At 40.3% G+C, this 22,911-nt stretch overlaps 2 protein-coding genes and 1 long non-coding RNA gene across 5 annotated transcripts in view; 2 read left to right on the plus strand and 1 right to left on the minus strand.

The window, feature by feature from the left end:
* The window catches only part of Psmd14 (proteasome 26S subunit, non-ATPase 14), an 88,102-nt gene extending 71,999 nt beyond the window's left edge, over window positions 1-16,103 (plus strand). Inside the window, exons 9-12 of the mRNA XM_006984622.3 lie at window positions 1,835-1,909; window positions 4,301-4,426; window positions 13,106-13,168; window positions 15,710-16,103. Coding sequence (XP_006984684.1) covers window positions 1,835-1,909; window positions 4,301-4,426; window positions 13,106-13,168; window positions 15,710-15,808 — 363 coding nt within the window. The 3' untranslated portion in view covers window positions 15,809-16,103. The remainder of the gene's footprint in view (window positions 1-1,834; window positions 1,910-4,300; window positions 4,427-13,105; window positions 13,169-15,709) is intronic.
* LOC121828653 (uncharacterized) lies at window positions 1-20,001 on the minus strand. 2 transcript variants are annotated; one of them, XR_006071113.2, is made up of 5 exons: window positions 19,749-20,001; window positions 13,030-13,106; window positions 9,864-10,063; window positions 8,898-9,027; window positions 1-555 (listed from the first exon to the last, which is right to left on the minus strand). It is a non-coding gene; the product is annotated as an uncharacterized LOC121828653 (long non-coding RNA). The 2 variants fall into 2 exon arrangements; XR_013050490.1 differs by lacking the exons at window positions 8,898-9,027; window positions 9,864-10,063 and having other exon boundaries at window positions 19,749-19,995.
* Window positions 19,990-22,911, plus strand: part of Tbr1 (T-box brain transcription factor 1) — an 8,641-nt gene continuing 5,719 nt past the window's right edge. Inside the window, exons 1-3 of one of the 2 annotated variants that reach the window (XM_042275362.2) lie at window positions 19,990-20,308; window positions 21,864-22,018; window positions 22,568-22,689. In XM_042275362.2, coding sequence (XP_042131296.1) covers window positions 21,868-22,018; window positions 22,568-22,689 — 273 coding nt within the window. In that variant the 5' untranslated portion in view covers window positions 19,990-20,308; window positions 21,864-21,867. The other variant, XM_006984621.4, reaches the window with a different exon arrangement.

Consider the following 22,911-nt stretch of genomic DNA (forward strand, 5'->3'; position numbering starts at 1 on the left):
GCACATAATTGGGAACCATAATATACAAGCAAAAGACCTGTAAGATTAAAAAAGAAAAATTCCCAAACAAAGCAATCTGAGACAAATAACAGACTACAAAATTGGTTATGTACTGCTTGCTGAGCATGGGGCCTGCCCTGATTTATGTGTGATTTGTATGCCCAGTGAGCTTTCACTGGGGAAAACTAGTTCCTTTGCAAGTGGTTGTCAGGTGGAGATAGCTTCTTGGTTAGGATGGGAGCCTGTGCATACTTTGCCCTCTCAGCACTGGGACCCTGTCTCTCTTGGGTCTGTGCATCCCTTGTATGTACCGCCTCAGTCTTGAGTTCATATGTGCATGTGTGTGTCAGTCCTGTGGTGTCTGGAAGACACTGCTTCCTTGGTGTCTTCCATCCCCTCTGGCTCTTACAATCCTTCTGCCTCCTCGTACACGTTGTTCCCTGAGTGTTCCAAGGTCTCTCACTCGGCACATTGTCCATTTGTCCAGGTGTTGGTATTAGTTCCCATCCTCTGCAAGACAAAGCTTCTCTGATGATAGTTGAGAGAGACACTGACCTGTGGGTATAGCAGACAGTTGTTGGGAATCATTTGGTTGTACATTCCTTTAGCAGAGCAATACTATTCGGTTTCCTCCCTATAAATAGCTTAAGTTTTTGTTGTGATTGGCCTATTTATCTTCGAGATTAAGTACAGTGAAAATAAATTATGATAAGTGAGGATTTGATTTCTTGTCACTGAATTGAGAATGTGAGTAAGGTGAATGAAGAGTAAAGAAAAGCTTCTGGGTCTCAACAGGTGGCTCAGTTGGTGAGTGTGTGCTGTGGACACTTGACAGAAATGAGGTAAAGTAAAAAGCCAGGCAGTGTGCATCTGTAACCCCAGCACTGAGCTAGGGCAGGCAGATCCCAGAAGAGCGCGTTCAACAACCAGCAGAACACAATCTATAAGCTCCAAGTTTAGTAACTGAAGCTTGTCTTAATAATTACGGTGGAGAGAAGTCAAGGAAGACTCCTGAAGTTGGCCTTAGGTCTCTACATGCAAGGGCACACAAATATATGAGCACGCATGTAAATTAGTACACACATAGACACCTACCTACTTTCCTCATTGCTGATTTGGAGACTTGCCTGGACACAAGTCTTTGAATTAGTGAAAATTGAGTTAACAAAAAAGGAAGCCCAAGATTGATGTGGATGGAGAAACATGTACCATTACAGAGTTTTAGACTTTTCTTCTGAAATAGCAAACTCCCTCCTAAACACCACAAGATTAAGACAATAAATTGTGGGTAATTGGTTTGTAACAGGTTATGTTGAGTTCAACCTTTTTTTTTTTTTTTTTTGCTCTGGGCTTTGTGCAAGGCAAAGCTTTGAAGAATTTGTCACTAGTCCTTTAAACTTTTGTCGTAAGCTTGTAGCAGAGAAAATATTTTAATTTACTCTGTATTTATAATAACTTTATTTAAAAATGGATTACATTTTACTTCTTTTGTGTTGTGGGATGGGGACTTCATGTGTCGGTTTTCTCCTTGTACCATGTGGTCCTAGAGACTGAACTTAGGTTGTCAGGCTTGGTAGCAAGGGCTTTTACCAACTAAGCTGGACATGGTGGTCATTCAGACGCTAATCCCAGGTCTCCAAGACAGAGGCAGGCAGATCTCTGTGAGTTCAAGATCAGCCCAGTGTACATAGTGAGTTTCAGGCCAGACAGAGCTACATAGTAAGACTTTGTCTTTAAATAAATAAAAATGGTGTGGAAGATATGTCAACAGTTTCAAACATTTGTATTTGATTAGGTGAAAGATTAATTTATCATTTAAAAATTGTTCCTATAGGCATTAATTCATGGATTAAACAGACATTATTACTCCATCACTATTAATTATCGAAAAAATGAACTGGAACAGAAGGTAAGTCAATGAAAAATCCTTTTCTTTTTAAAGGAAATTAGTTTTTATAATTATGTCTATGAGTGTTTGCCTGCATATATATTTATGTACCAGTTGCATGCCTAGTGCCTTCAGAGGTCAGAAGAGGCTGTTGGATCTTTTGCAACTGGAGTCACCTGTGGTTGTAAGCCTCCAGATGTGTGTGCTGGGAACTGAACTTGAGTCCTCAGCAAGAGTAGCATGTGCTCTTCACTGCAGAACCATCTCTCTAGCCCCTTCTGTTTATATTATTGTTTAGTTCATCTGTTCTCAGAACAAAAGCCCCACCGTTGCCCTTATCCAGCTAACCTGGATGTTGAACATCAAGCCTTTTCTGAGCGTTCCAGTGGAATCCTTGTCCAGGCATGGTAGGGATAGCCTGGCACTTGTAGTACTATGTTGGTAAAATCCTATTCTCATCATTCCGTTATGGGCTGGTGTAGAGTACGGGTGATTGTAACCTGTGGTGCGATCAGCTGGGATGTAGGGAAGATGGAAAGTAGGCGAAGAAATTGGAATTACCTGGCATAATATTCTGAGGTTGGTTTTGTGTGTTTTATTCTGTTTTTGTTTTTGTTTTCTGTTTAACCTATTTTGTTCTTGCCCCTGAGACTGAAGGAAGGGGATGAGGGAACTCTTATCTTAAGAAGCCCCATAGTGATTTTGACATGTGACTTACTTTCTAGCAGAAAATAGACTCTGCACGTCTATCCGAAGTAGCTGCAAACCTGGAAGCAGTGTAATTGAAAAATAAAAGAGCAAACCATATAATTCCAGAAGTTAGATACTGTGATTTTTGTGATTGAGCAATTTAAAGTACACTGTGGGGTCTTTTGTTTATATTTGTTGGGGGTGTCTGCCTGTCTGTTGTCCGGATTCAAGGCAGGGCCTTGTGCGTGCTAGACAAGTCCTCTACACTGGAATGTAGTCCTGACCCTTAACATGGACGACTGTGGTTGTAGTGGCTCAAGAGCATCAAGCAGTCTGTTGCTGTGATGTTTTCCTCACATTTCATAATGTATTCAATTATCAAAAGAAAAAAGTAACTTGAATTCAGTGGTGGTACTTAATTGAAGGCAAATTCTTGAGTATAACTTTGAAGAAAATTATCTAACAATTGTAAAACTGTGCATAGAGAGATGGCTCAATGGTGCTGCCCTTAGAGAGGACCAGAGTTTGGTTCCCAGCAGCCACATCAGGCTGCTACAACTGCTTGTAACTGTAGCTCCCTCTCCAGGCACATGCACATAATTACATATAAATAGATTTTTTAAAACGTAGTAAATCTTATGAAAAATTAAGGAGGATAGTCAGGGAAACACACACACACACACACACACACACACACACACACACACACACACACGAAAATGAACTTAGGCAGGTGAGATAGCTCAGCAGGCATAGGTGCTTCATTCCAAACAGGGTGATCAGAGTTCAGTACCTGGGACCCATGTGATAGAGGGGTAGGGCTGACTCCTTCAAGTTTTTCTCTGACCTTCACGTGTGTGCTGTGGCATGTGTGCTCACCCAAAAAATAAATAGACATAGGCAAAGAAAATTGTAAATCTGTAAGGCAGCTGAGGAGTCCTCGCCTTTCCGGTGACTGAATCAAATCAGGAAGCTTGTGAGTTTGAAGCCAGCCTGGACTACATAGTGTGATTATCCCTCCACACCCCAAATATGCATGTGCACACAAATACATTCTTTACATGTTTGAACTTAAGTCCAATTTGGGAACTAAGTTGTTTAGATTCTTAGCTGGTAGCCAAGGCCCAGTTTGTGGGTGTGTTTGAAAATTAAACATGTCTGTGATATTTTTCCTAGTTTTGTTTTTTCAATCCTGTCAACAAGTCAATATTAAGTTTTTAAAGCGAACCTGTGTGTAATACGAGAGTTCAATGAATCCTTTGATTCATTCTTTTCTTCTCTTTTTTTTCCTGCTGTGGTTAGATATTTTAGAATCTAGCTAGACCCTGGGAATCATAAATATAACTGGATAAAGTAAAGAAAAAAATGTTCATAGACACAATAAAAGCAACATAGCAGGCAGGACAAGGGAAGAAAGATCTTGTTAAAACTGTGAGATGGTTTTTTCAGTCAGTGTATTAGGAAGGGCACCTGTCTCTAATAGAGAGGACGAGTGAGTGTAAGTCACACAAAGATGAAAATAGGTCAGGACCAAGGGCAGAGGGCATGGATTTGGAGTACCGAGGTATTAATATATTAATATAAATTTAGGATATCTCCAGTTGGTGCTTATTTGAATGAATAAAATTAAATTTAAATTCATTAATTTTTGTGAAGCTTTTTTCTCAAGACAGGTAATATTTTTAAGGCAGCAAAATAATTTCCTTTTCCTTATGTTTTTAGATGCTGTTAAATTTGCATAAGAAGAGTTGGATGGAAGGATTGACACTTCAAGACTACAGTGAACATTGTAAACACAATGAATCAGTGGTAAAAGAGATGTTGGAATTAGCCAAGAATTATAATAAGGTAAAAATCATTTGTTTTCTTCATAACTTTAAAATGCATATAATTAGGTACCAAGTAGTTATATAAAATAAATAATTAAAAATAGACCTGTTTTGTAGGTTAGAAAATAAATACTTGATGTATAGGCAATCTAGTCTCTTTCTAAAGCCTACCACCATTATGCAAATGCAGCCATAGAAAATATGTAAGCAAGGCAACTGGGTTCTTTTCACATAGGCTGCTGAGTTGCTAGCAAGATGTTTTAGTAGTTAACAGACCTTGCTGTTCTTAGAACCTGAGTGCTTCCCAGCACCCATGTTAGGTAGCTGACTACTGCCTGTAACTCCAGCTCCAGAGGATTTGACACATGGCATACACATGTAAATACACATACATATAAATAAAAAATAAGCCAGGCATGGTGGTATACACCTTTAATCCTAGCACTGAGGAGGCAGAGGCAGGCAGATCTTTGAGTTTGAGGCCAGCCTGGTCTACAAAGCGAGTTCCAGGACAGCCAAGGCTACATAGAGAAACCCTGTCTCCAAAAATTAAAAAAGAATTTTTTTCTTTGCTACATATAATTCATTTAATGAACTTTTACACTTTTCATTTAATCAGTACTTACTGAAAACCTACTATGTGCAAGGCACTGGGACATGCTAAAAAGTTAGACATTAAAAGTCCCTCCTGCCCAGAGAGCTTACTTTCTGTAAGAGAACGTAAACAAAGACAGCATAGTCCTCATAGTTAGAGCTATGGAGAAAGAGCAGTGACTAGGGGAGGCTGACTTTATGTGGGCCATTGAAAAGTTCATTATGCACAATCCCCTCAAAATATTTATATGGTAAAATGTATGTGGTTATTGGGTTGGGGGATGGCTCAGTCTGTAAAGGCCTGAGTTACATCCTACCCCATGAAAGGAAGCTTTGTTGATGCCAGTGCTGCATAGGTAGAGACAGGCTTGCTGACCAATATTCATAATTGCCAAGACACAGAGTCACCTAGTGTCCAGCAACAAATGCATATATGATCTGTGTGTATGTGTCTGTGTGTGTGTTCACAATACAGTACTGTTCAATCTTTAAAAAGAAAGAAATCTGTCGTTGGAACACTGTGAGCCTAGAAGACATGGTTAAATGGAATAAACTAGACACATAAAGATAATTCCTCACAAGTATGTGAAGTCTAAAAAGCCCAAACTCGGGAGTAGAAAGTATGAAATCATGGCTTTCAGAGTCTCGAAGCTGGTGGTAGGAGAGGCTGGGAAAAAGAAAAGGCATAGGATATATTTAGGAAACGGTATCTGTGGCTAGAGTGTATATGAGGAATAGGAGGAAGTTACAGAGTTAGTTTTGAGCAGAGGCATGGCATAACTAGAGCCTGACTTTAGGAACAGTAAGAGGAGATTTGATTGGGAGTCACACTACATAACTGTGTTGTGTAGTGCAGTGGGAATGGAGGGAGGCATTACTGGTTGGATTCTGTGAAAAGAGAAAATTGATGAATTTAACATTTCCTGCCTATGTGATTAAGAAGTATGTTGGTAGCAGTAACCTTTTCAGTGTAGATAGAAAAAGGAATGAAGAAAGTGTATTTTGTAGAAGCTGGACATTGAAAATGACAGGTCTCCTTGTGGTATTTTATCCATAGTTGGTTTTGGTGGACTCTCCCCTTCCTGTACCCGAGCCTGTGCCCTGCCGCTGCAGTGTTCCTTCTTTCCACTCGATGTCACGTGTTCTCATGCCCCTCCCTGTCCACTGCCTGCTGTGTTCCCTCTCACAGCTCCCTGTCTAGTTCCATGGCCTATCCCCAATCTCTGCTCTCGCAAAGATACACATATATAAAAATCCAAAGCTACAGTTTTTAAACACTTTGAAGTGGAATTAAAAATTAATGATGCTGAGCAGTAGTGGTGCTTGCCTTTAATCCCAGCACTGGGGAGGCAGAGGTATATGGATCTCTGAGTTTGAGGCTAGCCTGGTCTACAGAGCAAGTTACAGGACATCCAGGGCTACACAGGGAAACCCTATCTTGAAAAACAAACAAATGGAAAGAAAAGAAAATTAATGGTAAGGTCTGGAATTCAAGATTGAGGAGTCATAGTTAAGACTGATTATTGTAAGGTGGTGCACACCTTGAATCCCCAGCACTTGGGAGGCTGAAGCAGGTGGATCTCCTTGAGTTCCAGGACAGTCAAGGCTACACATAGAAACCCTGTCTCAAAAAACTAAAAACAAAACAAAAGACTGATGATTGTCATACCAGAAAGTAATATTTCTGTTTTTAAGTACTATAGCATATTAAAAAAAATACTATTTAAGAGACAGTGTGTAAGCTTCACCAAATGTAAACAGCAAATCATTTGAAAGAACTAAGCTTTGAAATAAAGGTAATGGGGTCTTCAAAACTTAATTCTAGCACTTAGGTTGGGTTTTGACGAGCATACTCTAGAGTATAACATTTCAGCTGGAACCCCCATCACATTTCAGCCGGAACCCCCGGTAAATGAGTTGTTTGTTTTTTTCCCCCCTAGTGTTGCTTTCATGCTGTGGGGATGATACAGAGAGAAAGAAGTAGTTTATCATTTAAGATAGTTAACCTTTTATTGTTTTAAAAAAGTTAGAACAAGTTGTTATTCAGCGGACTGGAGGAATGGTTATTTCTCTGTAACATTACATTTAAGTAAATTCATATTTCCTTCTGCCAGGAAATAACCTATTTATGGTTACTGCTGCCCATCCATAGAAGTTTTTTTCCTATATTACAGTTTAAAAAATCTCTGTAGCACTAAAAATCTTGTAAGGTTTAGTTAAAAAATGAAAACAGTGTGTAAGCTGTGATATGATGAGTCCAATTTGGGAATGTAATTCCCTCTATGATTGAAAGAAAACGGTGAGGTTTTTATAGTAACACTTAAAATACACAAGGAAAGGCCCGTGCTACCACAGTTCTTCATGGCATTCTTTTTAATTGGTTGGTTTTTTAAACTAAGGTAATTATTGTTAGATGCCAGTCAGGTCCTAAAGTAAAAAGAGTTTGAAGATAATTAGATTCTTATGGTCTGAATTCCACATGGGAGTTGTGCTTGATTATTACTCATTTGTTTTTCTAATTACTGAGCTGTGCCACCGCAGCATTGTGTTCCAAACCCCTATCTGTGGAGACTAAAATGCTGCTGCTAGATTGTAAAACTGCTAATGTTTCATTACATATTTGTAAATGAACCTATAGGTGAAAAAATGTATTGTAAAAGATCATTTTAAGAATAACAGAAGCCAGGCGTGGTGGTGCACACTTTTAATCCCAGCACTCAGAAGAAGAGGCAGGCAGATCTCAGTGAGTTCGAGGCCAGCCTGATCTACAGACTGAATTCCAGTATAGCCAGGGCTGTTACACAGAGAAACCTTGTCTCGAGAGAAACAAAACAAAACAAAACACTGAAACAAAAATCTTGCCTTTTAAAGCATATAGCTCTATAAATTCTAAGACTTGACAGTTTACTCTTTAGATGAGTTATTTTTATATTAATTCATATAAACTAAATATATTTGGTTTGCTACAGTATATTTATTAAGTAGAAAATTTTTGTGCTCATATAATTAGATAAGAAAAACAAGATGTCAGTCAGTATTGAGGAAAATGAGTCAAATCATCATTATTTGAATGTAATATGATAGATTATTTGCAGTCAAACAGGAACCCAGGAGAATAAAGAGATAACTTTAAGGACAGTTATGTCAAGAATGTTATAGGTGGTTACAATGCTTTTTAAAGCCAATAGTCAAAAGAATTAGGAAAAATTGGTTATTTAGCATGAGAAAGTTTCTACCCTATTAAAGAACAAAACCTGACATTAGACATAACTTTCAGTATTAAAAGTTTATGAAACATACTACCAGTGGGAGTGGTCTATAATATTTTACAGGTTGTATTTTATGTGTATGAGTATGTATGTATATGCATAATGTGCATTACATGTATGTGTGTTTACCATGTGCATGCCCAAGAAGACCAGAAGAGGGCATTAGATCCCCTGGATCTGGAGGTACAGAAGATTGTGAACTGTGTGTGTGCTGGGAACTGAAAGTCCTCTGGAAGGCTAGAAGGGCTTTTAACAGCTGAGTCATCTCTCCAGTCCCTTGGAAGTGATGTTCATTTTAAATATATGTCATATGTCAACATTGTTTTAGTAACATTGTCATCTTTAAGATAGGAGATAGGAAATTCTACACTTAAATGTAACTCCTGATTTTTTTTTAACTTCTAATGTCATGTTAACTCAAAATAGCAATTGCTTAAATGAAGTTCTGTCTCTTACACTTTAAGGCCAGTTTGAAACTTGAGATTCAGATTCTGATTCCTTCTGTCTTTCTGCTCTACTTTCATTTTATTGACATCCATCTCTTAAGTCATCTTAAGGTACAGTGCAGTTGCTAAACCTAAGTGTGATACAGCTGGAGAAAAGGAAAACCAAAGGGATGAATCCTACTAGGAGCCGTTGTGCAGTCTAGCCAGCAAGTCTGAGTGAGTGTCTCTCGTTGGCAGAACATGGCCCAGTGAGCACACCTGGCAGCAGAGAAAGCTGTGTAATGTAGTCTTGTAGCTGAGATCATTGATGCCTGTAGGAAAATCAGTTATGTGATAAAAGAGAGGAAAATGGATATTGGTCTTAAGCAGATACTACCAGAAACTTTCCTTCCTTCCTTCCTTCCTTCCTTCCTTCCTTCCTTCCTTCCTTCCTTCCTTCCTTCCTTCCTTCCTTCCTTCCTTCCTTCCTCCCTCCCTCCCTCCCTCCCTCCCTCCCTCCCTCCCTCCCTCCCTCCCTCCCTCCCCCTCTCCCCCCTTCCCCTCCTTCCTTTCTTTTCTTCTTCTTTTTTTGTGTGCAAAGTCTCTCAACAGAGCCCTGCCTGGGACTTATTATCTAGAGGAAGCTGGCCTTGAACTTTCAGAGAACCTCCTCCCTCTGCCTTCTAAATGCTAGGATCAAAGGTATGCGTCTACCATCCTAGGCTTACCAGAACCCCCTATATCTTTCAAAAAGCTGAATTGCAAGTTGCTGTTACACATGCCAATGTTTACATACTCATGTGATCTTTATTTTATATCCCTTATTTGATCTTATTATGCTTTAAAATTGGATTCCCTGTTAAGATTTTTTTTTGCAAAGGATCTATCTCTGTTTGTGGTTGTCTGGTAAATCATGTATTTGCCTTTATTACTATTGGTGATATACCATCTAAAGACATGAGTTTCCCTAGTTATACATGTTGCTATGAGGTTGGGCAGTGCTGGCGCAAGCCATTAATACCATCATTTGGGAAGCAGAGGGAGGTGGGTCTCGTGAATTTGAGGCCAGCTTGATCTATCTACATAGTGAGTTCCAGGGCAGCCAGAGCTACTTAGTGAGACACATACATACATACATACATACATACATACATACATACATACATACCCACATACATACGCTGCAATTTAGTGTTGATAGTAGTCAGAAGTTTTATTGTCCTTTATATTCAAGTCTCTTCTATCTTAGGAAGTTTTACAAATTGCTTCATGTTTGTTCATTTTGCTTTCTCCAAAATATATTTTGTAAAAATCATTTATTTAGACTTCCTACCTCTGTAATCCGTAGTGTTGTTTTAGTTGTATTCACTATGAAAAATAAATTTAAAAATCACAAGAAATAAACACTTAGCAGTTACACAGAGGTGGTTTACTGGTGAAAACATAGTGTATACCATTCTAGCAGCTTTTTTTGTCTTTTGTTACATTAAAAATAAATTGCTCTATTGATGTTGTTTGAACGCATGTACTTAAATGAAATTTTAGCATGTTCTAGAATGAAGAAAGAATGTCAGTAAAGAAAAAAGGGTTATTCAGAGGTATTTATGGAATAAGAGATGTTAAAAACAGCGGTTAAGGGACGGGAGAGAAAACAGGTGTTGGGGTAATTAATTGTGCAGGTGTTCAGAAAACTGGAGTTGTTCTGTGGGTGTCTGTCAAAGAATGCTAGAGACATGCCAAAGGTCCAGGTCCAGTCTAGATTAAAAGATAAATAATGATGGAATTTGAGATACTGTTCATTTGAACATTTTGATCATTAGTAGAAAAAAAGAGAACAATGTTAATGGGTTTAGTAAAAGTCTCTTTAAGATAGAGGGTACATTTGAGGGGATTACGATCACATAACAGACCAAATTCCAAGAAATTCTTAGAACTGTGCAGACCGTGCATGATGGGATAGCCATCTGGGGGTCTTTGTTGATAAACTGTTAAAAACGTTTCTAGTGTGAATAGCCACAAACATTTTCAGTGCTTTTTTGTTGGTTGAGTAAACCGAAGAGCACGAATGCAAAAGCAAATTTTGAAGCCAAATCACAGAAGTTGCCATAAACACAGAAGTTCCCTAGTGAGGACACTGCCTGTGCCTGAATTTCATTTGTTTCTGCTGCTACCATTTCTTAATTTTTCCTGGGGACTAGCCAGATTAGAACTGTGAGTGAAGACAGACTGGTCTTGCCCAGATGGTAGATGAGATCTAGGTAACTTAGGTAGGGAGACAATCCTGAGGACTTGGATGGCATGACCTGGTCTGTCTTATACTGGAAGGGATGTGCTTACATCTCCTGTCGTGGGGGTTTGCAACCTTAGTGTATGCCTGAATCTGCAGCTGCTCCTCCTCTCCCAGATGGCACCCATGGCTGGGAGTACTTTTTACCATCTGCACTTCTCAAAGAGTTTGTGAACTCTCTTTAATTATTGGGGATGGAAAAACTAATTGGTAAAGTGGCTAAATGTTGTACAAGATTTTAACATTTTTATCAGTGCTTTTTATATCCTATTTGTCCTTTCAAATAATATTAAAAAGCTTTAAGTGCTTTTGACTTTCATGTTTGTATATTTGGCATCTTTGATTCTTGCATTAATCCAAGATATTCTCTAATGATTATTTATATGTGGATTGGTATTTTGAGCCAAATTCCAAAAACTCTTGTCTCCTTCTAGTACTGTAGTAAGTACGGTTATTGCCATGTGTGTAGAACAGTTAGCATTGAATGGGGATGGAGTACACACTTAGGAGAATTGTTCCATTCAGCTAACATGCTTTCAAGTCAGCAATACAGTGTCACAATTGTGAAAGTAATCTAGGAAGATAAACTATATTGCCTTTCAGTGCTATTTTTGTAAGACTTTGAAAAGTAGGAAAAGCAGTTTCCTAGTTAGAAATACTTTCATAACTAGCGGAGACTAATAGAGTGACATCTGACTTCGAAAATGAACATATTCTCTGTCTGGGGAATTCTAGTTGGAGTGTTTGTGACTTTTATTCTTTCCTGCTTTCAGATTTGAATGTAATTCCTAATATGTTACAAATAAGCACCCTCCAGTAACCAGCAGACACAAGAGATAGTCACCGTCTTTTCTCTTTAGGCAGGTTCTACTGGCGAAAATTCTCTAGATAGTTTGTCCATTTATAAAATTAGACACTTGCCATCTTTGCTCATTTTCAAGTTCTCTGTTTACAAAACTATTAAGAAGGTGTGAAATACAGCCAAACTTCCCAGTTTATGGGAAATGTCTGATGATTGCATTTCCTACATGTTCATTGTTCACACATGAAGAAATTTGGCAGCTGTGAGATTATTAAGTTTAGAGTGTCCAAATCTAATCCTCGCTGGGATTTAGGTTTTCTGTTTTCTGACATTACTGTTTCACCTCTTTTGTGGCAAATGCTTTGGTAGCATTTTTGGAGGTTGATGATCATGAAGTTTCTTCATCTTCTGTTTATCAGATGCCATGAATAAATTATAGACCACAAGTTCACCAAGTGCAGGTTCTGTCTTTAGGCTCTAATATACCCTCACTCTCTAAACGCAGACTTCTTCATGTTGGAATGCTCTGTGAAGAGGTTTGTGGGATGCTGTTATTGAGATGGCAAGGTTGCAATTCTAGCCTGAATGTTCTAATTATTGTGAGGGTTTTTGTTGTTGTTGTTTTGTTTGTCTACTAGAAAGCTTATGAAAAGTCACAAAGAGTTTGTAGTTAACTCTATAGAAAATGATTTTCATGTGCTGTTCGTTTGGTTTTTGATTTCTGTTATTAATTTTATGTTAAAAAACTTGAAATTATTTCTTAAGGTTACTTCATATGGAATTGTGAGTTTTTTCCTAATGTATATTGTAGAGATTTAAAGATGTATAGAGATTAACTTATGATGACATGTATTAGATCAAAACTTAACAGATCTTTTGATCCTTAATGATATTAAATAGGTACTAGACACACATGGGCTAGATTGGCAAAAGAAATAAAGGAGAAATGAGAACTTGAAGGGGGAAGCTATTGTGGGCTGGTGGGAGGAGAAAAGGGGGAATTTAGTAGCAAAGAGGCTACCCCAGGCTCCTGTCTCCCCATCTCTTTAATGCCATTTAGTGATCCAGTGTGATATTGTCTGGTATTGTTTATTTCTTAAGTGTTTCTAAATGATGGTGGTAATAGTTTCGTAACCAAGAAGATTGTTCTGGATTAACAAGAGTGTTTTTTTTTTAACAAAAAAACAAAAAAACAAAAACAAATTGTTTGAATAAAAGTTTCCTCTGAATGAAAATTAGGATCACCTTTGCTTTGGTGGTGGTTCTTCTATGGGAAAAGCAGATAGAGAATTTGAAGTCTGTCCTTTGTGTTCATTCACAGGCTGTGGAAGAAGAAGATAAGATGACACCTGAACAGCTGGCAATAAAGAATGTTGGCAAGCAGGTGAGGAGACTGTGATGGGTTAGACAGTCGCATGCTAACGTGCTCTTGGAGCACTCAGACTACTGTAGGGACGATCATTTTTTTCTTGTCTGTTTATACTACATCTTTTTTCTTTCATTTAAACATAGTAAAATTTAAAGGCCACTATATTTATTAGATATCAAATTCTCTTTGCTGTCTGTAGAGAATAAATCGTAAATTTCTACCTATTACCTACGCTCCTTAGTGAAAATAGTATACTAAAAATAGAGGACACTTGAGTCCTGAGATTATTTTACTGTAGATGAGGTAAAATAAAAAGGATGGTAGATTTATTTAACTAATAACCATTTTCTTAATGATACATTTATCAATAAGTAGGTAGTATTCCCTGCAGATTTGCTTAATATGTAACCTTTTTTAAAGATCCATTTTGTTACTGCATAGCTGATACCCTGAGAAAGTTTAGGATTCTATTGACTACACTGTGAGAGGGGTTTAAATAGTGATTCTTTTGCTTTTCTAAGATGAAATATATATTTAAACCTGGTTATCAGAGGATGAGGGAACACACCCAGCAATTAAAAGAATCTACAGATTAATTAGACTGTTTTTCTAAAGAATGTTGATTACATTTTTCCCCATTTCATGGAACATGGTTATCATATTGCTGATGTTGGCAGAATCTTGATATTTCAGATGCAAGACACTAAGCTGTCTTTGCTTTCAGCCATCCTACCATATGCTCTGATCCCATCACATCTCACAAGCTATGTAGGTTTGGGCCAGGACCATTCTTGGATGGGAAATCTCTAAGAATCACCCAGCTGCCACAAGGAATGTAGATAACTGATAAATGAGTTACCGATTCACTGTAAAACCAATTAATCCAGCAGAGTAGTAGGGGCAAAGGTCTGACTTTATCATAAATTATAAAGGAGGAACACAAATATGAGTACATTCTAATTATTACATTTTAAAAATGAGTACCCTCAAACCAAACTAAAATAAAGTTCATCTTCATTTCCAGTTTGTATGATATCAGCCTTGTTTTCATTTTCTACTGCTTATTTTCACCTAATATGTTAGATTACCATTTGGGAGCATTACCCTTTCTAGAACTCACTAAATAAATTACTTTCTGAGGCTATCGTTTTTATATATTTTCTTTAATGGCCCACAGGAAACTGAAAGGACTAAATTAAAATGAAACTGGAAAACATGTAATTGATGAGGTTTAGAAAACATCAGGATCACCAGGTTGTGGTGGTGTACACCTTTAATCCCAGCACTTGGGAGACCCAGGCAGCTGGATTTCTGAGTTTGAGGCCAGCCTGGTCTATAGAGAGAGAGCAAAAAAAGAAAAAAGAAAAAGATTAAGAAAAAAAAAAAAGAAAGAAAGAAATCATCATCAGAATCATGGTTTTTGTTTTGTTTTAGACAGGGTCTCACTCTGTAGCCCTGGTGTCCTAGAACTCACTATGTAGATCAGGCTGGCATCAAAGTTGCAGAGATTTCCTGCCTCTGCTTGCCCAGGTGCTGGGATTTCAGGCCTGAGCAAGGTACCATGTGTTAAATGTGGTAACTCTGTCATAGGCTTTCTTTTCTTCTGCTGGTCTTTCCTAGTGCCTTCACCTGAAATGTGTTCAGGGTTAACCCCTAAATAATAGTACTATAGTCTAGTCATTTGTTTTACTTGTAGGATTGTTCTCTCAGTTGTTAGAAATTAGTGTATGGAAATTATGAATAAGAAAAGCAGAGCTAAGAGTTACACAAGCCAGGGAAGAAGACTTGTGTAAAGTTATGAATCTTGGGTATTTTAAAACATGTGTAAGAAAATAATACTTTAAAATCATTTATTGCATGTAATATTTATCTTCTTTTAAACTTTCAAATTTAGCTGAAATAACTTATTTGTCCTTAAACATAAGTAAACATTTAATTTTTTTAATTATAGTGCAACTTTAAGTTTCATCTTTAACCTGACTTATTTCAAAATGGATCTGATCAGGTTTAATAGTCATGCCTGTTTAAGTTCCAGTGATACAGTTTCTCAGAATCACTGGATGAAGCATTCTTAACATTTTAGAATTATTCCAAATTATATTTACATTTTTCAGTTACAGTACCTTTTGATCCAAGAATATTTCTGAATCATTTTCTGAAAATACTAAGATTTTACAGAATTCATGATGCTTTATTTAAGCATCAGACATTAAAATACGTTAATGACAGAGTACACATACTACTCAGGCACATACACATGCATAAATGGACCTTTTTAAAAATCAGGTGATTGTGAGTTTTACAAACTGTTACCCTTTATGAAAATCTGGTACATATCTATAACTAGCATTGATTGTACAAATCAGTCTTATTGGGTAATTTTTTAGTTTCTTTTTAACAAATTTAGAAACCTCAAGAACGTAACAATGTATTGGAAAAGCTGAATGATAAAATATGTATAAATTTAGACATCATTACTAATTTAATCTGCTCTTGAAAAAAAGTTTACTGGTAATACAGCTATCTTTTTCTTCTTTTACTTTTTTCTTCTTTTAGGATCCCAAACGTCATTTGGAAGAACATGTGGATGTGCTTATGACTTCAAATATTGTCCAGTGTTTGGCAGCAATGTTGGATACTGTTGTGTTTAAATAAAGCAACGTAGAGAGCTGTCAGTGACACTCTCAATATATTTTCCTTCATTGTTCTAGTGCTCACAGTCACGGGCGCTCTGCAGGTGATGTGGTGGCCTGCCAGTCACCTGAGCCACCTTCCATCTCAGTTCTGCGGCGGCTTCTGCTTAGTTAGTCAGGGCTCTGCAGACTCCAAAGTTGTCAGGAATACATCAAAGTGGACACATTTTGTTAAGATCCCATTTACTATTTGAAAAAATCAGTAGCACAAATATATTTTGATTGTTGCTTACAAAATAAACTACATTTACAATCCATGTCTCCCGAGGTCTTTTTGGCACTGGGTGGAAGTGACAGAAGAGCATTTGACAGTGCTTTGGGAATCTCACACAAAACTATGTTTCTCTTTGCGTTTTGAAATCTTCTAACACATAAAACATCACTGTGATAACAGAACTTCACAAATTAATGATTGCCATTAGTGAGTAACCCAGATAAAATACTGGGTTTTTTTTTTTAAACCTTTCTTTCAAGCCAACATTATATATTCATATCTTAACATATTACACTTTCAGGATTTCAGAAAAGTACATTTAAAAGGTGGGCAATTTTGTTTTAAACTATCACAATTTGAAGAGTATATTCTATGAACACTTTTGAAACTGTCTAGAAATTGGCTGCTGGAAACACCATGAGATTTTCATGTAACCCATCATAGAAAGTTTAAAAAAAAATCCTAGTGTGAATTGAATATCATGAGTTTATAAATAATAATTTTGTTTTCTTTCCTGAATTAACTTGAAAGTACCCAGTGTTTGATATAAATAGTATTGATTATTGGCAGTTCTCATAGCTTCTCACCTAAAGAAATAGTCATACCCCCTTTGTTAATACATACTTACTGAAAAACAATTTACTGAATACCCCAAGTAGCTAACAGTATGGAGACAATGATTTAATTCTAGGTTGTATCCTTGTGAAAATATGGTGCAAGTGTTTCTAAGTCTTTGTGAAAGGAGGGTTCTATTGGGTAACTTTAGACTTCACCTACCTGGGGTGTCAGGAATGCCATGCATGGTATATCCAAATACTGTCCCAATTTAGCAGCTCTGGCTGTGCACTTACCGGCTGCTGAAATGATCAGAAACTGAAGGTAGGAGTGTCTTAAATTTCCACCACCTTCCTTCCTTCCTTCCTTCCTTCCTTCCTTCCTTCCTTCCTTCCTTCCTTCCTTCCTTCCTTCCTTCCTTCCTTCCTTCCTTCCTCCCTCCCTCCCTCCCTCCCTCCCTCCCTCCCTCCCTCCCTCCCTCCCTCCCTCCCTCCCTCCCGATCTACCTTCCTGGTGGAATGATAAGTACTGGTTACTTTCTGCTTGTCCTATAGTTTCTTCTTTTGGATGTAGTGATAATATATTGTTAACTGCAACATTAAGTTATTGGGATTGCATCTAATCATTTAAAATAAAAATAAATGGAGGGTAGAATTTTCCCTTTTGACTAATTCACACTTATGGGCATGTTTTTTGTTTTTAGATACAGGGTTTCACTTTTTATAATTAAGTTTAATGACAATTTTCACATATCATTGGAGAACTAGTTGTGTGTTTGTGTTTTAAATAGTGTGCCCTCAAAAAAAAAAAAAAAGCTTCAGCATTGCTAGGGCTGGACTCAGCATTCAGGTTGAGTTTCCCTGGTTTTCACTTAGTTTCCTGAAAACACCCTAAGTTAAATGCTGTGACTAGGAAGGTTCACACTGCCCTGTCTTGCTCTTTGATCTTGGGGACTTTGATTTGTAATAGCCACATACCACTTCCTCCTGCCTGCTTTCTGTTGGAAACAGTATCCATTTCAGAACCTTGGCACAATCCCTCTTACCAAAAATCTTTTTTTTTTTTATATATATTTTTAAGTTGATTAAAATCAGCGAATACCTTTGTCTAGTAATATATAACCATTTTACCAGCAGCCTGATACCCTAGGCAGAGTTAGGCATTGAACTTAACACAAGCTAGATTACCCGCCCCCGTCCCCCCCCCCCACACACACACAGGTAGTGAGGAGCTAAAGCTCATTTAGTAACAACCCCCATAGTTATTAGTGTAGAGATGTAACTCCGCACTATTGAAACTGATTTGCCTGGACCAGTGTTAGCGAAGCTCATGTATACAGTACAAGTCCCACCCTAGACTTCTGTTGAGAGCCCTCATTTTCCTTGTGAATGTACACAGATTTCAGAGCAAAGCCTTTATGTGAGGAACCACTGAATTTTGGGCTGATTATTGAAAGTGGGTCACAGTGCCTGTTCACCTCCAAGTTCAGTTCCTTACAAACCAGGGAATGTGTGTACCTTTTTACCCTCTTGACTCTTCAATGGTCACTTTGGCATTCCTTATGTTTTTGAGAGCCGGTATTTTTAGGAGGTGTCCGGAATGGCAAAAAGCTTCCAAAAACAAGTGTGTAGGAAAGTCTTCCTTTCATATGTACTTGAGGCTCTGTGTCATGCTGGGGGGGGGGGCAAGATGAGGTGAGAATCAGGAGGGAGAGGAGAGGCACTTGGTGACAGAAGCTAAAGATGCAAAGAACGCACAAGCAGCTTAAATGGGGCAAAAGTAGCAGCAAAGATTAAGAAAGGAAACCATCAGATATCATCACAGCTATTCATCACCACCACCAACCCGGTGCTCCAATGCCTAACAGCTAAAATCCTGCCTGTTTATGAAGCTTCCTGGCCAGGAGCTGAGGTTTGCTTTCAAAGGGAAAACGGGTCCGGCATTATTTTTCTCCCAGAAAATTGCTTCTGCATGATTCTGAGACATCTGATCATCAACCTGTCCGGCCTATGGCCACCAATGCTGGGCCTTGCCCCCGCGCCCTTCGGAGGCTGAAGCTGGTACCCTCTTGCAGCCACAGTGCCAGCTTCAGAGAAGTGGTGCCGCACAGGCTCGGCACTGGCCTCTCGCTGCACACTAAACGCCACCACATTCCCAATCTGTTAACTCTTCTCTGACCATACCCCAGTCCCACCCCACCTTCCCACCGCTGAACTCTGCTGCTCTGGCTGGGGTATTCGGGAGGCTGGACTGAAGGCAGAGGCCCCCAACCTGTGTATGGCACGGGTGGAGTGTGAGCCTCTGGGGTCCGAGCCTGGCATTGTCGCCTGGCCCTCCCTCTCTTAGTCTCCCGGAGACCGCTGCCTCTTGACCACCTTGCTGGCCCGAGCTGAGCGAAGCCCGGGGTTGGCTTGAATTCCTGAGCCTATCGCCTTCAGGGAGGAAAGCTACAGAGCATGTTGGCTATGCCAGGCACACGCAGCAGCTCTGGGGTTGTAGATCTCAGGTGCTCTGGGCTTGAGGCCCGATGCTGGCCTCCTGTGGAGCAGGTACTAGGAGATCTTTTTCCCCTACACCCCCCGAGTTGGTTGGGGCCTCGTGTTATTTGTGCCAAAATCTCTTTAAACCGATTCTTTTCTCTATTCCTTTCAAAATTACTGGCATGGATTCTTTTTCTCTCCCTCTGGATTATGTAAACATCACACACACACACACACACACACACACACACACACACACACACACACACACACACACACGAGTTCAGTAAGATCACTGCATTGACACCACTTCCACTCTGTCTCCCCAGATCAACGCTTCTAGCGAACCCATTTGCACTGGGGATTCAGCCCTCTCTTTTTCCTGGCGAGGCTTATGAACCTGTCACCAAGCCAGTGCCTCCGAAAGGAGGAAGTGCGGTGGGACTCAAAGGATACATGGCGCCCGCCCCCAGCTAGCTGCTCTTCAGATGATCTGCAACCAAGTTGGCTGATAAAATATTTAGTAACGACCCAGTAAACATGACTGCAAATACATTATAAAGCACTTCAGCGCGACGGCTTATGATTATTTCAAAACTTAAAAAGGAGATCATAGATTGTCACTGTTTCTGTACCCCAGCCGGAAACCGAACCTTTCCGAGGTGGGTTGATGGGTGGGTGAGCTGCCTCGCCTCCACTCTCCTCTCTCCAGCAGAGCGCTGAGGCTTTCAGCGGCGGCGGTTTGTTTATTTATTTATTTAGTCGTGTAGTTTAAAGGTGGGGGAGGGGGCGTCAAGGACACGCAGTACCTACTCACAAAGCACAGGCTCAGGTGTGTGTGTGCTTCTGTGTATTAACTGGAAAAGACAGACTCTGGAAGTTTCACAGGGCGAGAAGAGGCCACCGGCTCGCGCTTTGTATACTTTGCACTTGAAATCGTTACATTCAACTGAATATTTGGCTCATTCAGATTCGAAAAGTCTCCTAACATCATCGAATTCCCTCCTCCGCCCCTCCTCTCTAAAGAGAGGAGGGGGGGGGTTAGGAAATGTTTAGTAAATTGCACATCTTTGAATCTTCCTAAAGCAGTGGTCACAAAGCTTAAAGGTGACATAACAGAGCTCACGTAAACCAACACACTTCCCCCCACCCCCCAAGCCAACAATAAAATCATCCCCTTCAATTTGCCATGATCGTCGCGACCAGGAGCCAGGTGATTATCCTAATTAATGTCTATCTAATTAAATTACTGTCAGCAGCTAACCAATGGCAGGAGCCGTTTCATCGGCTGCATAAGCAGCGAGATCAAAAGTGAGCCTTTTCTGATTGCTGCATAGTGTCAATTGGCCAATCTCTTCTCCCAGGGAAAAAAAAAAAGTAAATCAAACCTTTGAGAAGCATTTGCTGGTTGAAGTGCTTTCTGTCTAGTGAGGGGTCTGTGGATTCCTAGTTTATGATAAACAGGACTTTAAAAACCAGGGACGGGAGGGCGAGCGTTCAGGTTCTAGAGCTATGCAGCTGGAGCACTGCCTCTCTCCTTCTATCATGCTCTCCAAGAAATTTCTCAATGTGAGCAGCAGCTACCCACATTCGGGCGGATCTGAGCTTGTCTTGCACGATCATCCCATTATCTCGACCACTGACAACCTGGAGAGAAGTTCACCTTTGAAAAAAATTACCAGGGGGATGACGAATCAGTCAGATACAGACAATTTTCCTGACTCCAAGGACTCACCAGGGGACGTCCAGAGAAGTAAACTCTCTCCTGTCTTGGACGGGGTCTCTGAGCTTCGTCACAGTTTCGATGGCTCTGCTGCAGATCGTTACCTCCTCTCTCAGTCCAGCCAGCCACAGTCTGCGGCCACTGCTCCCAGTGCCATGTTCCCGTACCCCGGCCAGCACGGACCGGCGCATCCCGCCTTCTCCATCGGCAGCCCCAGTCGCTACATGGCCCACCACCCGGTTATCACCAACGGAGCTTACAACAGCCTGCTGTCCAACTCCTCGCCGCAAGGCTACCCCACGGCCGGCTACCCCTACCCACAGCAGTACGGCCACTCCTACCAAGGAGCTCCGTTCTACCAGTTCTCCTCCACCCAGCCCGGGTTGGTGCCGGGCAAGGCGCAGGTATACCTGTGCAACAGGCCACTTTGGTTGAAATTTCATCGGCATCAAACGGAGATGATCATCACTAAACAGGGAAGGTAATGCTACTTTCTTGGCTGCCGCTGTTCCAGGCGTGACCCTGGGCGGGAGCACCCAAGTTGTGACCGCCGGGCAGCGACGATGTGGGGTCGGGGAACGGAGTGGAAAGGCGCTCGGGTGCGCCCTGGAGTTGGCTGGTTTTGGAAAAGGGGAAAGTGGCAGGGATAATAACCACCGTGGTGATGTTGGTGGCGGGGAGCCTGCTGTACCAGTGCGGTCGGAGAGCCAGTCAGTGGCTGCAGCAAGACTGGAGCCGCGGCCGCTGCCAGGCGTTAGAGCAACTCGTCAAGGCTGGCCTGTGCCGACAGGTGGAGAAGCAGGTCGCCAACCCCGCTCTTCACCCCAGCACTGATACCTGCAGAGCATTCGCTGCTCTCTCCCCGACTTCGGCCCTACGTCTTCCTGTCTCCTACTAACCCTTTTCTAGATCAGCAAATATTCGTTCAGACACACTGAGAGGACAAGTTTTGCTTGGCTATCTGGCGCCCCGCTTCTTGCATTTAATCTCTAACATTTATTTTCTTTTTTTTTCTTTGTTTTCTCTCCCTTCTTAATTTAAACAGGCGCATGTTTCCCTTTTTGAGTTTTAATATTTCTGGTCTCGATCCCACCGCTCATTACAATATTTTTGTGGATGTGATTTTGGCGGATCCCAATCACTGGAGGTTTCAAGGAGGCAAATGGGTTCCTTGTGGCAAAGCGGACACCAATGTGCAAGGCAAGTCCTTCCAATTAACACGTTTTCTTGACACTTATTTAGGTGAGAATGATTAATTAAAGCCTTTGTGGACTGGCTCGAGCGACTTTTAAAACGATCGGCCAATGACTTCCTAAAGAAGAGAGGGACAGGGGGACAGACTGAACAGCAAGAAAGGGGAGGATTATGCAAAAGCTATTTTAATCATTCCCACTTAATGGGAAGAAATCGCGGCTTAAAAAAAAGGCCCAGCTAATGGTCCTCACAGTGAAGGTGTGTGTGTGTGTGTGTGTGTGTGTGTGTGTGTGTGTGTGTGTTATGTGGTACAGCGTTGGGACTGGACAGTAAACCTATTTTAATAATCCCCAGTTAATAGAAGAAAGTATGCCCCCCCAAAGAAACAACTAATGGGCTTCACTTTGTAGTAAGGGGTGTGCGTGGTGTGTGTGTATGTGTGTGTGTGTGTGTGTGTGTGTGTGTGTGTGTGTGTGTGTGTGTTTCATGTGCTAAGGAGTTGGGACTGGGCAGTGCCCAGAGCATATGTAAACAAGCTATTTTTTTTTAATCAAGGAAACCGGGTCTATATGCATCCGGATTCCCCCAACACTGGGGCTCACTGGATGCGGCAAGAAATCTCTTTTGGAAAATTAAAACTAACCAACAACAAGGGAGCATCCAACAACAATGGGCAGGTCAGTCTCTCTCTCTCTCTCTCTCTCTCTCTCTCTCTCTCTCTCTCTCTCTCTCTCTCTCTCTCTCTCTCACACACACACACACACACACACACACACACACACTTCTTTAGTGTACAGCAACACGAAAAATTGGGTAGGATTTGTTTCCACCAGTGAAGACTTCGAAAATAATTTCTACCTCCCCAAATTATATTTAATCCATTAAGTTGCTTTCTTTGC

The sequence above is a fragment of the Peromyscus maniculatus genome, chromosome 4 (assembly GCF_049852395.1).
Source record: "Peromyscus maniculatus bairdii isolate BWxNUB_F1_BW_parent chromosome 4, HU_Pman_BW_mat_3.1, whole genome shotgun sequence".
In the NCBI taxonomy this organism is placed as follows: domain Eukaryota; kingdom Metazoa; phylum Chordata; class Mammalia; order Rodentia; family Cricetidae; genus Peromyscus; species Peromyscus maniculatus.